The sequence below is a fragment of the Fusarium redolens genome, assembly GCF_020744475.1.
Source record: "Fusarium redolens strain MPI-CAGE-AT-0023 chromosome Unknown BKA55scaffold_10, whole genome shotgun sequence".
Lineage (NCBI taxonomy): Eukaryota > Fungi > Ascomycota > Sordariomycetes > Hypocreales > Nectriaceae > Fusarium > Fusarium redolens.
Window position 1 is genome coordinate 1,396,433 of NW_025763673.1, and position 15,477 is coordinate 1,411,909.

The 15,477-nt window shown below is 49.8% G+C and overlaps 3 protein-coding genes across 3 annotated transcripts; all 3 read left to right on the forward strand.

The window, feature by feature from the left end:
- Nucleotides 1-249: 249 nt before the first annotated feature.
- On the forward strand, nucleotides 250-4,254 carry BKA55DRAFT_664734 (UV-endonuclease UvdE-domain-containing protein; the record flags this gene model as incomplete). The annotated part of the gene is made up of 4 exons (XM_046197718.1): nucleotides 250-1,258; nucleotides 1,345-2,274; nucleotides 2,407-2,480; nucleotides 4,200-4,254. Exons 1-4 carry the CDS (start codon nucleotides 677-679, stop codon nucleotides 4,252-4,254), a joined length of 1,641 nt encoding a protein of 546 aa, XP_046048169.1. The 5' UTR covers nucleotides 250-676.
- A 2,647-nt stretch (nucleotides 4,255-6,901) lies between these two features.
- On the forward strand, nucleotides 6,902-7,566 carry BKA55DRAFT_540838 (uncharacterized protein; the record flags this gene model as incomplete). Its single annotated transcript, XM_046190304.1, has 2 exons — nucleotides 6,902-7,174; nucleotides 7,228-7,566. 2 exons carry the CDS (start codon nucleotides 6,902-6,904, stop codon nucleotides 7,564-7,566), a joined length of 612 nt encoding a protein of 203 aa, XP_046048170.1.
- A 1,259-nt stretch (nucleotides 7,567-8,825) lies between these two features.
- Nucleotides 8,826-9,258, forward strand: BKA55DRAFT_703148 (uncharacterized protein). Its single transcript, XM_046200619.1, has one exon. It carries the CDS (start codon nucleotides 8,848-8,850, stop codon nucleotides 9,001-9,003), a length of 156 nt encoding a protein of 51 aa, XP_046048171.1. The 5' UTR covers nucleotides 8,826-8,847; the 3' UTR covers nucleotides 9,004-9,258.
- Nucleotides 9,259-15,477: the final 6,219 nt, after the last annotated feature.

Here is a 15,477-nt window from a genome sequence, read left to right on the forward strand (position 1 = left end):
TGACGTTAACCTTTACCGCTTGGGCAGGGGAAGGAGATGTTAGAGCGAAGCTAAAATTTAGCTCGAAATACGTGCCCTGCAGCCAGGATCGGCGATCTAGCTATTTCACTCAAAGCCGCGATGATTTCATCGCCATCAACCGACGCGTCGGTGACGAAATGCGGTCAAGGATCGCTTGTGGGCTATTTGGCAGCTTCGACCACCAAAACGACCACGCTAGGTCATAGAGCGGGGCTCCCCCCCCCCCCCCCCCCCCAGAATTTGGCCCACCTCTGAAATACACCACTAGGCTTCCTCCATGTCGCCATTTCGCCCCCCTAACAGCCCTATTTACCCTACCAAAATACCATTGTCGCCCAAAGCTATACATGACGCGACGTACATCATTGGTTCTTCGGACCAGTTCATCCGACTAGCACCTTGAGGTTTGAGGCTATTGGAGGTACAGAGAAACATGCATCTTACACGTCTAATCATATTACCAATCTCAAACCCCAATGACTTCAGCGCCCGGCCATAATCTTGACAATCTACTTTCTCGTTATTATATTGCCATCACAGCTCGCCCACGGCCAGAGTCTTGCGTCGCCTTGTGCAATTCCAACCCCTCGCCTCTGCTATTACTACCATCTTTGCCTCCTTACCAAAGCATCAACACAGAAAAGGGATCTTGACCATGGCATCGAAACGAAAAAGGGTCGGGCCGCATCTGCCGCTGCCTGCGCCGGAACGGCCTGGCGCCCCTAAACGAAGCAGTCGAAGACTGAAGGATGCCGTTACTCTTTCCACTGCGACCAGCGAGCGATCCCCGGACAAGATGGGTATTGACAACACCGTCAATACGAACTCTCCTAACGACCAAATGAGCAACCGGAAGACAAAGGTTATCGGGGACATTGAAGAGAGTGTTGAGGAAGCCATGCATAAGCTAAGTGAGATGGAACATAAGCTGCAGAACGCCGCTAGGAAAGAGCGTCTAGCAGTTGAAACCTCAGATCTTCATGTCGAGGAAGGAAGCACCGTCGAATCAGATATCCGTTCCAAAATTCACTCTCCAGAGAAAGATATCCTCCCTACAACTCGCATGAAGAAGGCGGACCGCCTCAAAAGAGCTCCGTTAGGCGGGCCCGAAGACGAGCTTGCCATGACTGATATCTTCAATGGTGAGGGCGACGAGGGCTCCGATCAAGGCGCAAACAGACCTCCCCCCGTCAACAGTGACAGGCTCCCCCTGCCGTGGTCGGGGCGGCTGGGTTATGTGAGTGCATTCCCTTCAAACAAAATGTTGCCCCTCAACCTCTCAACGTTAATTGGGGAGCTGTTATATGACTAAACTCTTATTAGGCCTGCTTGAACACGTACTTGCGCAATGCAAATCCCCCCGTCTTCTCATCAAGAACATGTCCACTGGCGTCTATCCTCGAGCGAGGCCAAAAGTATGCACAAGAGCTGGGATTGGCTAACGCGCGCGACATTATCAAGATGATTCAGTGGAACCACAAGTATAGCATCAACTTTATGAGGCTCAGCAGCGGGATGTTTCCTTTTGCGAGCCACGAAGAATACGGATATAGTCTGGCTCCGTTCGCGGCTGACGTCTTGGCCAAAGCTGGCAAAGTGGCAGCAGAGCGTGGGCACCGACTCACGATGCATCCTGGGCAGTTTACACAAATTGGAAGCCCTAAGAAGGAGGTCGTAGCCGCCGCTGTCCGCGACCTCAACTACCATGATGAAATGCTTAGCCTGCTTAAGCTTCCTGAACAGATGGACAGAGATGCAGTGATGGTCTTGCACATGGGTGGAGTCTACGGCGGTAAGGAGGCGACCTTGAATCGATTCCGAGAAAACTACGCCAAACTGTCCGACAGCGTCAAACGAAGATTAGTACTGGAGAATGACGATGTGGCGTGGAGCGTTCATGACCTGCTTCCCATCTGCGAGGAACTCAACATTCCCCTAGTATTAGACTATCACCATCACAACATCATCTTTGACCCATGTGTACGGGAAGGGACTGAAGATATCATAGGACTATACGACCGTATCAAGAAGACTTGGACAAGGAAGAAGATCACACAAAAGATGCATTACAGCGAGCAGACTGCCAGTGCCGTCGCCCCCCAAGAGCGTCGCAAGCATTCCGCCCGGGTCAAGACGCTTCCACCGTGCGACCCTGACATGGACCTCATGATTGAAGCCAACGATAAGGAGCAGGCGGTCTTTGAACTTATGCGGACATTTAAGCTCCCGGGCTGGGATAGCTTCAACGATATTGTGCCATATGAACGAGAGGACGAACCACGAAAAGCAGTCAAGAAGGCAAAGAAAGGCAAAAAGAATACCAACGGAGCCAGCAGCAACGCAGATGGCGACATCGAGATTCCGGAAAGGATAGTGGGCGCGGAGGACTTTGCGATGGGAGGGCCCAATAACAGGGTGTATTGGCCAGAGGGCATGGAGGACTGGCTGCGGCCGAAGAAGTGAGAGGCGAGGAAGAATGAGAGGGTGTAGCATCTGCGCTAGTACCGGTATGGATGAAGCATTGAAAGGTAAGAATGACATTGGATAGCGTACGGCAGTAACCTCTATGATTTTGTGTTTACGAAAGCATATAGGGACTCCTTTTCGCTCACGAGCTCTGCGTAGTAATTCAGTGTTCTCAACCATCCTTTTGACTGTCGTAAGCCTCCTGTCGCAGGCCGGGCATGGTCTCAACGAGCCTCAGGAACAACAGCCCTTAGTAATCAAGCTGGGTGATTTAAAGTAAAACCTGTGGGATGGAATACCCCACACAGAAGATAGAACCAATCAACTCACTACTGCTGCTCATTATGAATGACCCGACCTTCAATCCATTTTAAGCACATCCAGTGTGACACCTCCACTTCCGTACCTAGCAACGGCGCTAGCCAATAAAAATGCATTAAATCAAAGGTACATTTATCTCCGCCTAACTTTGGTTGTGCCAAAGGTCCCAGCAATTGCCAAGTCTACATAAAGCTACATTACATTCTTGACACCTATCGTGACTGCGGCGCCCTTCGACTGTTACCGCTAATCGCAGATAATGCTGCCCTTGATCTTCGAGACCGACGCTGACCTAGCCGGAGGCCTTGACAGGCAAGGCATTCAGATTTTCCTTTGCGATCGCGAGTGTGCTGTAATGTAGGCGTAAATTCGTTTCCAGTCCGAAATCTCTTTCTTGATTGCGTCTTTGGTGCATACACTTCCATAAGATCATTCACAAGCATTTGCCGCCAACTGCCTTGCGACATCTCTGCCTTCCATTGCGGCTGCCCTCGCTGCTGCAAAATGAAGCGATTTACAAGAGCAATTTCCAGGAGAAAGTCCCAAGCCAGGGCTTTCCAGCCGCCTTGGCGCACACGACGATCAAGGCCCCAATAAGCTCTCATTTAGTCACCTCGATCCACGGCATTCATCTCGTTGTTATAGATAGCAGCAATAGATGGGATAGAAACCTGTTTAACAGGGTCGTCACCAAAAAAAACGCTGTATTGGTCTTGCTTGCATTTGGTCTGTTGTTGGTTTCTTCCTGATGCAGTCAAGCCTTTCATTGCCCTTAAACACAGTCGTCAGAAATAACACAAGCGCATTGTCTTTCCAAGCGATCTGGTTGACCTTGTTATCGGCTGTTGGAATAGCTTTAACAACATTAAACTCGAGGCTGCCAGCAGCTGTATTATTTATAGCCTTTAGCTTGACAAGGGGCTTGTAGATGCCACAGTTCTCGCGGGCTGTGCCCGTGGCTCCATGGCCACGCTGCCGAAGTCTCCGGAATAGATCGCAGGAAGAGAACAAATTATCGAGAAATACATGGTACGTGGATTTCGGCAGTAAATTAACCAAGGCAACAACCACAGCTTGAGTCGGGTTCAGATGAATAGTGTTTCTCTCTCGAAGCCGCCGGCGCTGTCGCATCATCTGCAGCTGTGAGGGCAGGCGCCGGTAGATCGGCCTTACCCCAAAAGGCCCGAACTTCCGGCCCGGCCTATGCCAAATCCACCGAAGAAAATAGCCTCGCTGAGCCACAGTCCAGACTTTGAAGCCTGTGGGGATTGGCTTGGAAGGGATAGTTGTTGTCTCAAGTGATCTTCCTAGAAAACGGACCATACACTCATCTACAGCAATAGATGTGCCCGGTATATAGAAGACGGTAGATATATGTTGTGTATGGTCAGACCATGTATGAACCCGACTGAATGTACGGCCATAGAAGCCCATATCATCTATTGAGAGTCAGAGGATCATAGATATGAAGATGTCGAGATAGTAATTGGAAGCGATTATAAGACATCCATTTGACTACTGGATGAACTGGGCGAATGTCCTTAGGTTTTGAAACCTTCCAATAATCCTCAATGTTTGGCTCCTTATGTATTCTCATATACATTTATGTCGCAAGCCATACGTAGATTTTCGCAGTAGAGGTCGGCTTCCAAGCTAGCAGCCGCGATTGCGGATGTAGTCTTTGGGTGCCATCTTCATGCTGCTTAAGCCGGTGACTGGCCCAGCTGTTGGTGTAGCAGACTCAGCTTTCCACTAAGTAAATAGGCACGAATTGCGGGAAAAGCAACAGCGGCTCTGAGGGCAGGGCCGTTATCTCAAAGGGCCGGGTTGGAACGACCATGGCCTCGAAGTTGTAGCCACGATCAAGAATAGGGTCATGTATTGGCCGGCAGGTGTTATCAGCGGGCTGCTCGCGGCGGCTATCATCGACACGGATGAAGCTATTATCATCATATGCGTTGACTGCTTGGCTGATGAGCTGTTGGGAATCCATGAGAACTCATAAAATGAGGTATATGATGAAATGGGCGGGGTTGATTTTGGTGGTTCTCAAAGTCACTCCATGTACCTCAGATTCGGCGGGGGTTATGCGGGGCCAGGTACGAAGGTGGAGGCTTACGACAGTCAAAGGGATAGAGGTGACTGTTGGAAAACCCCTGAAAATCACTGCAAGTGTGCTAAATTGGGTGTCGCACTTAGCGTGCTTAAAGGGTTAAAGTGAATATGATGAGCAGCAGCAAATATGTTGATTAATTGTTGTTTTTTTGTTATCTCTTGTGCGGGGTATTCCATTCCGCAAAGTTACTTAAAGCATATAGCTAGATTACTAATGCAGTTGTTTCCCTGAGGCCGTGAAGATCATGCCTACCCTGCGACATTGGGTTAGCGGCATATTGACGTGGCCCCACAGTACATTGCACCCTGTACCTCAGCTTGAATTTCTCTATTTTTAGCGTCGCGGCAAGATGCAGTCTCGTGCAGGTATGAAATGCACAGATGGGCACTCAAGACTAAATGAGCACCTTGTTTTCTATCCACAGGAGCGCCTGGGCGCGCCCACTGACTAATCGCCACAGAATACCTCCTCCCATTGGTGCGTGCGAGACGCTCTTGGACCTGCAAGCCCTGAAAAACATTTCTTCCCGTGTGTAATAAGCTTTATACACGTATGATGTACTTCATGTTGTACCCATAGAAATTGCTATGTGGAAAACAAAAAAAAAAAAATTAATAAATAAATAAATCTAAAAAATAAATCCTAGGTATTCACGTCCTCACTGTTATACACCGTTCAACCTTGCTACTCTTAGAATGCAGGGCTTGTTGCTCCTTGCTATCTTTTCTGCACTTTTCCAGAACTCTTTCATGCCTCTCCTCTTGTTGGCTAGTGGGTTGTTACCCATTTCTCTCGCAATTTGGGCTTCAACCCGTTTATCTTCTACACTGGACCAGTCCAGACATGCCATCATTTCTTCCTTCGTCCACGCTCAAGACCCTGTTGCAGTCACACAACGCTTTGACATCTGCTTAAAGTCTAGGCGCCATTCGTAGCTCTTTTTGTCGTATCTTTGCGGAAGCCCTTTTGCCTTGCCATACTGCTGATTGGTTTTGATACTGTCGCGGGGCTGTGCGGCGAACTCGTTCGGCAGATGAGCTCGGCGGCTGTTTGTTTCGATCACACGCGTACACCACCTTGACCCGCCCATTCGGGGTTTTTGTAGATTTGCCAGTAGTAAAAGCATATCCCCGAGACTTCGCCCAGGAATTGACTGCTGCAAGGAGTGCTTCACGTGATTTGTATATGCCTTCTGGGGGAAGGACATCCACAAATGTTTGGGCCATCTCTGGATCACAAATTGGTGATCTGATTCCTGCTTCAGAACGCGTCTCGCACGCACCAATGGGAGGAGGCATTCTGTGGCGATTAGTCAGTGGGCGCTCCCAGGCGCCCAAGGATAAATGGGCGCCCGGGTGCCCACCTATCAATCGCCGTGCGGCTTGCCGCCGGATGAGTGCGACTTTGGCTACTACCATTTGGGCAAGCTCTCCTCAAGGTGCATCAAATATATCACCAAGGCTTTTCCACGCCGAGACAGAATGCTGCCACGTGCTTTACCTGCCATCGGCCAAAAGAAGCCATGTACGAGGCCATGACGATAGATGAGACATCACACGACGTGCATTGAGGTGAAGGATTGGCGGGTGACCCCAGTGTTGGAGGGTAGTGACGTCATTTGGTTAATAAAAGAACGAAAACAAAAATAAGGTCGCTCGCTAACGATGGAAGATCTACATGTAATGCATCCTCTTATGTAGAGAGGTTGTCTACTATTATACTATCTTAAGCCTGATTAGGACATGATGCTTCTCTACTTTATACCTTTCTGCTTTTGTAGCATTCCTCCCTACTATTGGTTGCTACGAAGTTATATTCTTGACGACCCTCTAGCACCTTGAAACTGGGAGATTGCGCGTCTGAACACCTATCTCAACCTTGCAGCATAGGGGAAAGGACCTCGAATATACCTAATCCTTCTTGTCTACCAATCCGAGCTCTCGTTACCTCAGTTGCCCTCGCAAATACACAGACACCATGGCTTTCGATCTCTGGACTTACCAGTTCTGCCTTGCCTGCGACAAACAGGTGCAATCTGACGCTGCAGCCTACTGCTCTGAGCCTTGCCAGATGATAGACTCCGAAAGGGCAACATTGCCGCCCAACTCGCAAGTGAGCTCCCCTGGATTCCCTCCGTCTCCCACCAAGTTCTATGTCTCCCGGGCGTATGACCTAAGTACCGCACGATCCTGCGAGACTACGGCTCAGAAAAGGCCCTGGATCCATTCTATGGTGCCCGGCACTGAGCAGGTCAGCTCTTTTATTACAACTCAAAATCTCAATCACGCAAACTCTCATAGTAGCCTTGGCTCCATGCTGAGTACGTTCTCCACCCACGAGGCAGGTCACCTGTCAAACAAGGCGAGGATGGAACTGCGAGCATACGCTATCTTATTCGAGCAGGCGACAGTGCAGCGGAGGCGGTCTTACTAGCCCGCATTGCTGCGATGTCTTGCGTTCAGCCGATATACTGCATCATGTCTATGTATATCTCAAACGGCGGGCCCGAAGCCGACTGGGAGGTTTATGCGACGACAGAGAACGTGACTCATTCCAAACTCGCTCGTCGGGCAACATATAATCACAATACCTACCTCACTACGCCACTTTTCTCGGCAACTTTTGCTGCAACAAGACGGTAAATTTATCTGGTATAAAACGTGCCGTTTCCACCTTATCACCTTTGTGGACAGTTTGTATTGAATGTTGGAGGGTTCACCCTCAACTTCAGGATTAAGGTTCAGGATTAAAGTTTGAAGTCCTAAAACTTAGACAGTAGGACTTTCATCTAAGACTTTCTAGGACTCAAGTCCTAGAACGAACTAGTCGAAGATATAAGGTCTCAAAGGCCCTTCGATTGCGACAGGATCAAGGAATATACACACGATTCACCTTAAATATCTAACAGTTTGACTCCAATGGTGATCTGGGTTTTGTGGGCGGATAGTACTTATTTCAAAAATAAGGTTCTCGTGGATCACCGCATTTAAAACGCATTTGCCGCAAAAAGCCCACAAGCTGGAGCGAGCCATGTATGACTTCTCCAAATAGGTTATCGCCCTCAGCCTTGCACTTGACATCTTTGATCATGGCACATTGATCGTGAAGTGTAACATCTCCAGGCGATGCAAAGCTGATAGCAGCAGTCGTTGATGCCCATGACCAGGAAAGGCCTCTCAAGGTGACTGGGGGTTTTCATACCTAGGTGTGCCCGCCTTGCCTGCCAGCTCCGTGGGTGTCGTGTTATAGTGCTGCCATGAAGTGCTCCAGAGAAGATCTAAAATTATTGCTTCTCTCCATAGCCCGGCGATATATTGGAAACCCGTTCGGCTCTGCATTATTTGAGCACTTCCAGCAATTCCGGGCAACCTGTCAGAATGATAAGTCAGATCTCGACGAGTATAGTTCTCTACCAGGTCTTGCCACAGTCGACCTGGATTAGGCTGAAGATTTAGCGTATTGTAGGCCAATATACTATGCTGGTTTCTCCCAGATGTCGATCCATCTTCGGAAATTGTCTCAGTGCAACACTCCCAGGCTAGCTCTGAGTCTGTATAATGGACTGTTCTTGTTGACAGTACATTCTCCTGAAAAGCCCACCCACGTTTAGAAAGAGGACCAAAGTCGTGCACTCAACTTTCCAGTTTCTCATAGCTGTGACTTCTCGCCTAGATAACAATGTTGCATTTTGTTCCGTCGACCAACTCATATTCTTCTTCAACAGATCGTCTTATTCCCCGCCTGGCACGAAGGATTCCGCGTTGTGCATGGGATACAGCAGATGCAGCTATCGTAACATGCGCATTTTTGAAGTATCCGCCCATTTTCACCGATTCGACCTCCCAATCTTGCACACTGTCTTGTAAAATACAACGGCTGTCCACCCAAAGGTAGTCAATTGCAAGTTCTGAAACTGCTAGAGCATGTGGTTGCAGTCAGAAGGACAACGTTGGCAGAGAATCACCCAGACCGGCTGGTATCACAGCACGTGCTCGCAGCAGCATATCAAGCCGATGAGCAGACGAAGAAGGCAGTCTAGATACTGGAGCATGTGGTTGCGGTTGAGGCAGAGATATTAGCAAAAGATAATCCTAGTCGGCAGCTGTCGAAAGACTTGCCGTAGTGCTGCTATGAGAAGTCAGAAGGGGCCAGTGCAGTAATGGAGTCTGAGACATCGGTCCTTGGAGGAAATGTAATCAATCTGACCATACGTTGGGTTTCCACCCCATGTAATGCTGTTGTAACAAAAAAGTGGGAAGCGCAGGAATACATTGTCCACTAAGAGTGAAATAAAGCAGCTTTCGGCCTGTGGAGTAACACTGCCGTGGGTCGCCCGATTATGGCTTGGTCGTCAGGATACACTGAGCACAGTAAAATCAGTGATTACTATATACACCTCGTAAGCTTGGTTCGTGCGCTAGAAATTGAAGAGAGTGTGCGGATGGACAACCGGTTTCGGTCTTTGCTGTGCGTAAAAATGTCACGGGAGAGCGCAGAGAACAGCAGAACAGAAAGGAAAAGAGCAATCAAGGAGCAGGCGCTGTATGGGCTGAGGACACGAATTTCAGATTGATGGTGTGAAACCAAGGTTCAGTATGGGCTTTGGGAAAATGCGGACACAAACTGAGCAATGTGTGGCACAGCATGGGCTTGGGGAAACGAGGACGAAAAGCAGGCGTTGTATGTAAGCATTAGGTAGCGACTAGTGCCCTTTCGGTCAGAACAAGCCGCCGGGCGTAATAAATTGTATTGTATTGTATTGTATCTTCCAGGCTAACGTTGGAAAGATACCTCCGGCCCACGACTGCGCCCTGGCGCTCGCTGATGTGGAAAGATACGATGTCGTCCTTCTGCAAGAGCTATGGACGGCTCACACAAAGACTCGCTCCATGACCAAAACTCACCCGGCTTATGATGCATTCACGCCAGTCGAGGTGTGGAATAGCAACGACACTCGGCCTAGAGTCATGACATACGTCCGACGAGACCCAAGACTCCTGGCTGACCAGATCCGGCCTTTTCAGACCCACGATGTTCTTTGGCTCACAATTAACGGCATGGCGATCGTCAACTTCTATCGCCAGAATGACGAGAGGGACGCCCTGAACATGCTGCTTCGATGGCCTGTCCCGGAACGCTGCCTTGTCGTGGGTGATTTCAACGCCAGACATCGTAGTTGGCAGACGGGCCAAGCTACGAACCGTGGCCAAGAGATTGCAAGCTGGGCGTCAGAGAATGACCTCTACCTCCTCAACACTTTAAATATCCCGACAAATCCACATGGCAACACAATCGACCTTGCATTTACCAACATGCCATTGGCTGAAGCTACCGTCGAGGATCATCCCGCCACTAGCTCTGACCACTTCACACTCAGTTTGACACTCCCTCACATCAAGCCAGCTCCGATGCAGCCGGGCATGATTCGAGTGACAACAGAAGATGAGCTTAAACGATTTGTCGAGATCGTAGAGCTTGGAGCCACAGACATCCCCCTCGCAGATTCGACGCCCACGGAGCTGGACGAGCTTGCGTCTTCACTTGTGAATCTACTGACATCAGCGGCAAAGGCAGCTGGCCGGCCCGCACGGAAAGGTGGACGTCCAGTCCCCTGGTGGACAGAGGAGTGCGCCTGCGCCGCGGCGGCATTCCGGGCTATCAGAAGCAGTTACCCTCTCGGCTTCAATCAGGATATCCAGATCGCTAAAAGAGACCTCCATCGCGTGGTCCGTCGGGCGAAAAGGCAGTACTGGCGAAATCTTATCGATAGCTTCTCTAGCAGCGGCGCTGTTCTCAAAGCTGTCCGGTGGCTCAAGTCCCCAGGGCCTTTCCAGCCGCCACCCCTACAGGTCGACGATATCGTATACGAAACTCAGATGGACAAGGCGAACGCACTTCGACGAGCTACACTAGAGCGTCGAACTTCAGACGACGACATTGCGGACCCCTGGGCACCAGTCTGTCCCCCTAAGTCGATTCCGCTTACGCACAAGATTTCTCTCGATGAGGCGCAGTATGCGACCCTCAACACAGGCAATACATCTCCTGGGTCAGATAACATCACGGTCGACCTCCTCAAAGCTGCCTGGCATATCATCGGGAAGCACGTCCGCCGCCTGTTCGAAGGATGCCTCTGTATAGGCTACCATCCGAAAACGTTCAAGGAGGCAGGAGTGGTCATGATCGCCAAACCCGGGCGACGTGATCTCACATCGCCTCGGGCTTGGCGACCAGTCTCTCTGCTCTCTTGTCTCGGCCAGGGGCTGGAAAGACTCATTGCACGCCGCCTGGCGTGGGCAGCCGTTCGCGCACAAGAAGGTGGCCACCATGGTCACGATGGACATCCAAGGTGCGTTTGACGCCGTCATGTGCAACAGACTGGTCTTGCGTCTCCGCGAACAAGGCTGGTCCGACCATCTAGCCAGATGGGCCGAGTCTTTCATGAAGGATCGATTAGCCCGGGTGAGGTATCAAGACACCCTCACCCCCTTTGCTCCTCTTCAGTGCGGCCTGCCTCAAGGCTCACCGGTATCGCCAATCCTCTTTCTACTCTACACTGAACCAATCTACCTATTGGGCAACCCCCAGGGCCGCTTTGGCTATGCAGATGACACGGCTATCTTGTCCATAGGCGACACAGTAGATGAAACGACTGCTGCGGCTTCCGCCTCCATCGACGAGATGGTGCGCTGGGGTATGGCAAACGGCGTCTCGTTCGACCCGAAAAACACCGAAGTCATGCACTTCTCCCGCACTAAACTCAGGACCTCACCAGCAGTACACCGCAGTGACGTCGAGACATACCCCGAGCCAGCTCTACGCTGGCTCGGTATCTGGCTTGATAGCAGGTTGTCGTTCCGGATTCATGTTGAAACGTAGGCTGCGAAGGCGCAGCCGTCGCCTATCACTTGCGACGACTGACCAACACGATACACGGCCCTCTTCCGAGTGCCGTGCGAAGTGCCGTCAGAGCCTGTGTCGAGCCAGTCCTGCTCCACGGCTCCGAAGCGTGGTACCCAGGCACCACCAGGCCGCGATGCAGCCAGCCTACCAGAGACACACCATCGAGCAATCAGCATCTCTTACAGAGAATGAACAAGGCCTTGTACCAAGCCATGAGAGCTATACTGCCCGTCTGGAAGACAACACCCATCACCGTCCTGCACCGAGAGAGTGGGATACCGCCAGTCGAACAACTTCTCGAAGCACGGCGACTCAGATTCGCGGCACGACTCAAATCACTTGACGACGTCCATCCTCTTGTGAAGCGAACGGCACCACCGCGTCGGCCTACTTACCACGATCTCATCAAACGAAAATATCAAGTACAGTCCAACGAGAGCTATCTTAGAAGATGCAGAGTCTTCTTTAGATTATGAAATTATCGCCAAATCGGTGCAGGAGGATATTGTAAGATTGCAGAAGGAAAAGCTCGAACTGGAGGCACGCCGGATCCGTAACCCCGATGGAGATGCTTATACAATCCGGCAGCTGCGCGAGATGGTGCCAGATCGAGCTCTACTCCTTGCGCTGGTCATCGTCGTTTTTCCCTCATTTGATCCTGATAACAGCCATTGTGCACCTCGAAATTGATTCCATCTCGACCAAGAACTTGGGAAGAGGCGCGATAATCAGTTCTCATATTCCTGAGATCATCAGCCAGGCCATGAACGACCTTATGGAAATGCTACAATACCAACAACATGCCAAAACAAGCCCTAAGTATCTTGCAAAAACAACCCAAGGTGTGGAGTGGTGAGGAATACGTCAGCTACAGCGCAGCTTCCATCCCCCACGATGATAGCCTGCTCATACCGTACCTGAACAGCCTTAGTATTCATCGAAAGGATTCAGACTCATTCTGGAGCAAGACTTTGCGCCATAGTTAGGGGCACAGGTCACAGAAATGAAGTTGCTGGAGCTTGAGTTTCTATACCGTGTGGACCGGAGAATTGTGCCAATCTAGAGATTCTGATGGCGTACTACCATGGCCTATTCGAGCGCACTTTAGGGTACACATTGGCACTGTCCCACTGGAAATAATGACACGTCACTATACAAAGACGATGCCGCCGGCTAGGCGGCATATTCCAAGGCCCAAAACAGCATGTGGTTTTTAAGCAATACTCCGGCGAAGCGGATGAGCAAGGCAGAGGCAAATGCACCTGTGGTTTCAGAGGCTCACTGAGATAGAATATAGGCGACGGCTGGTCTTGCACGGAGGGGTATTAGGTTCGGAGGGGGATCCATCTCGTCTCGATGAAGGGACTGATCTAAGTTCATCTCTTTGTACAGTCGATGTCGTATTCTGGCTTGCCGATGATGCAGGTTCAATCGTCTATGACGGTGAGGCACGTCGTTCAATGCAAATGGTGTCCTGGGACAAGATTGACAAACATGAGTGAATAAGTCGGCGATTTAAAGCAGATGGGAGGAAAGCACATGCCAAGAAAATATGGTAAGGGGATGGGGCTGGTGATTTTAGGGACTGAAATATAAAGCTGCACAAGCTCGCTGCCGTCTCCGCCATGACAGACCCCGCTCTAGTCGAATCTGCAATCTGTCATCATTCTGACGCATGTTGTCTTTTGCTCTCTTCGCTTATTCGGATAGAGAACTGCGGCTCCTCCTGGAATGCCTAGTTAGCACCTCCATTTATAAACCGAGCCATTGTCAGGTACTCAATTACAAGCTTAGAAGCTGCGGCCACCTTCGACTCGCAAAATGTGGGGCATTTCCGTATTTCAAGACCTGTATTTCTCGCTGGTGTTGGCGTTTCGAGCTGGAAAAAAGAACAAGACACGAAGTGCTGTGAGTTACAAATCTAACACCACACCTCACAACATCCTTGCTGACCGACGAAGAATCATGCTTATGTGTGCGTTGACTGCTACGACAACTTTCTATTGTCTGATTCTGTAGGGTTCCTTTGTTTTCCGAATGCGTCTATAAGTCGATGGCCGGTAACCAGAGCTTTAGGAATCCGTCTCCTCGTTCGAGCGGCCAGCCAGCGACAAGTAACGCAAATGTAAGCCCTCTGCTCATGAGAGGGTGAATTCCAGTCCCGAAAGGAATGGGGATTTTTTTTTTTAAGAAAAAAAAAAGGAAAAAAGAGAAAGAAGAGAAAGAAGGAGAAGAAAAGAATGGAGGAAGAAAGACAAAAAGAAAAATAGTCGAACATGTTCAGAAGCATCAGTTCTCAATGGTCAAGCCATGGCTCTCAATGGCCTCACGTTGAAGGCCACTTATGAAGACCATTGAGGAGCGTGATTGCTGGACAGACGAATAGGACATGGGAAGGCAGAGTACGTTGTAGAATGGAAGGGCCGGCCGGAGATGAGGAAGTCGTGGTAGAACGAAAGGACGATAAGCCGTGTACGAATCAGTGAGTCAGCCCGCTGGGCTGAAGACTTTCTCCAGTGGTAACTATTGATTAGTAGCTGTCCCTTATGCACTACGTGCTGGCTTAATTGCCTCCAAGCGGCCTGTCAATGACTGAATTGTAGGATCCGACGTTTCGAGCAGAACGTTGACGCCAAGTTTGCCCTCAGGCCTTGCAATGTGGCACACTTAGAAGAAAATATGCCTGCTTGCAACCATCGAGAAACAAAGATTGGAATAGTTGAACTGAATTAAAATTAAGGCGATTTTCCTCGCAGATTGTTTTAGTTCAAGACAGGAATGCTTCTATGACGCCTTGACGGATGAGAATGTGACAGCGAGAGTTGTTAGGAGATGCCGATGTTCTTTCCCCATATTAGAGAGTGTGTACTTCTCTATCACTTCTCCTACTTTCGCTGAAAGTGGTTTGTACGCATAATCATTGGCTCACAATCGCTGTGGTTCGCCACAATCCACTTTCACCAGAAAAAGGCCTCTCAATATGACACCCTGATTAAATTTAACGAGTCAAAGTGGGATTCTGGCTTCCCGGTTGGCTGGCTTCCTTGTTATATCATTCCCTCTACGCGAATTCGTTTGAGTTTAAGTGGTTGTACCGAAGCTAACGCGTCCCCTGTATGGATTGATTGCAATCCGTATGGACTTTAGTGACTTTGAAAATTCTATCATCGCCATGCATCTTCAGTCACTTACGAATATTCAGTCTCAAAGATAACGATCAGTATTATTATAAAAACGTTGTTTGAAAACACTCAGACTGGCCCCATGAGGTCGCCGAACGGAGCGAGACAACTCTTTCTCTAACATCCTCGCCGGCCCGAGCTGCGCGGTTGCTCGCTTTGCAATTTATCTTTCTGCTGCTAGCCTAATCGACACATTATCGACACTAGACACTACAGGCGATAGGTACTACGGAGTATTTAAACGTGCCTATTTCATGTCAGACTTGGTGGCTCAGGTCACTCCGAAAGAACTTGGAAGGTTGAAATCAATGCAACTTAAATGGCACGCTGATGGCTTATCTCTTTGAGCGGCATAAGGCTCCGGCAGGTCACTCGCCCCACATTGCTTACTAACAACACTAGTACCTGCGGTGTACGTGAAGTTCTCGTCAGACAGCTTCTTCATTCAACACAGCCAAAATCATCAAA

What these genes read in the sequence shown, in the direction of transcription:
- BKA55DRAFT_703148 (XM_046200619.1), top strand. Translation starts at nt 8,848, where the DNA reads ATGTGGTTGCAGTCAGAAGGACAACGTTGGCAGAGAATCACCCAGACC.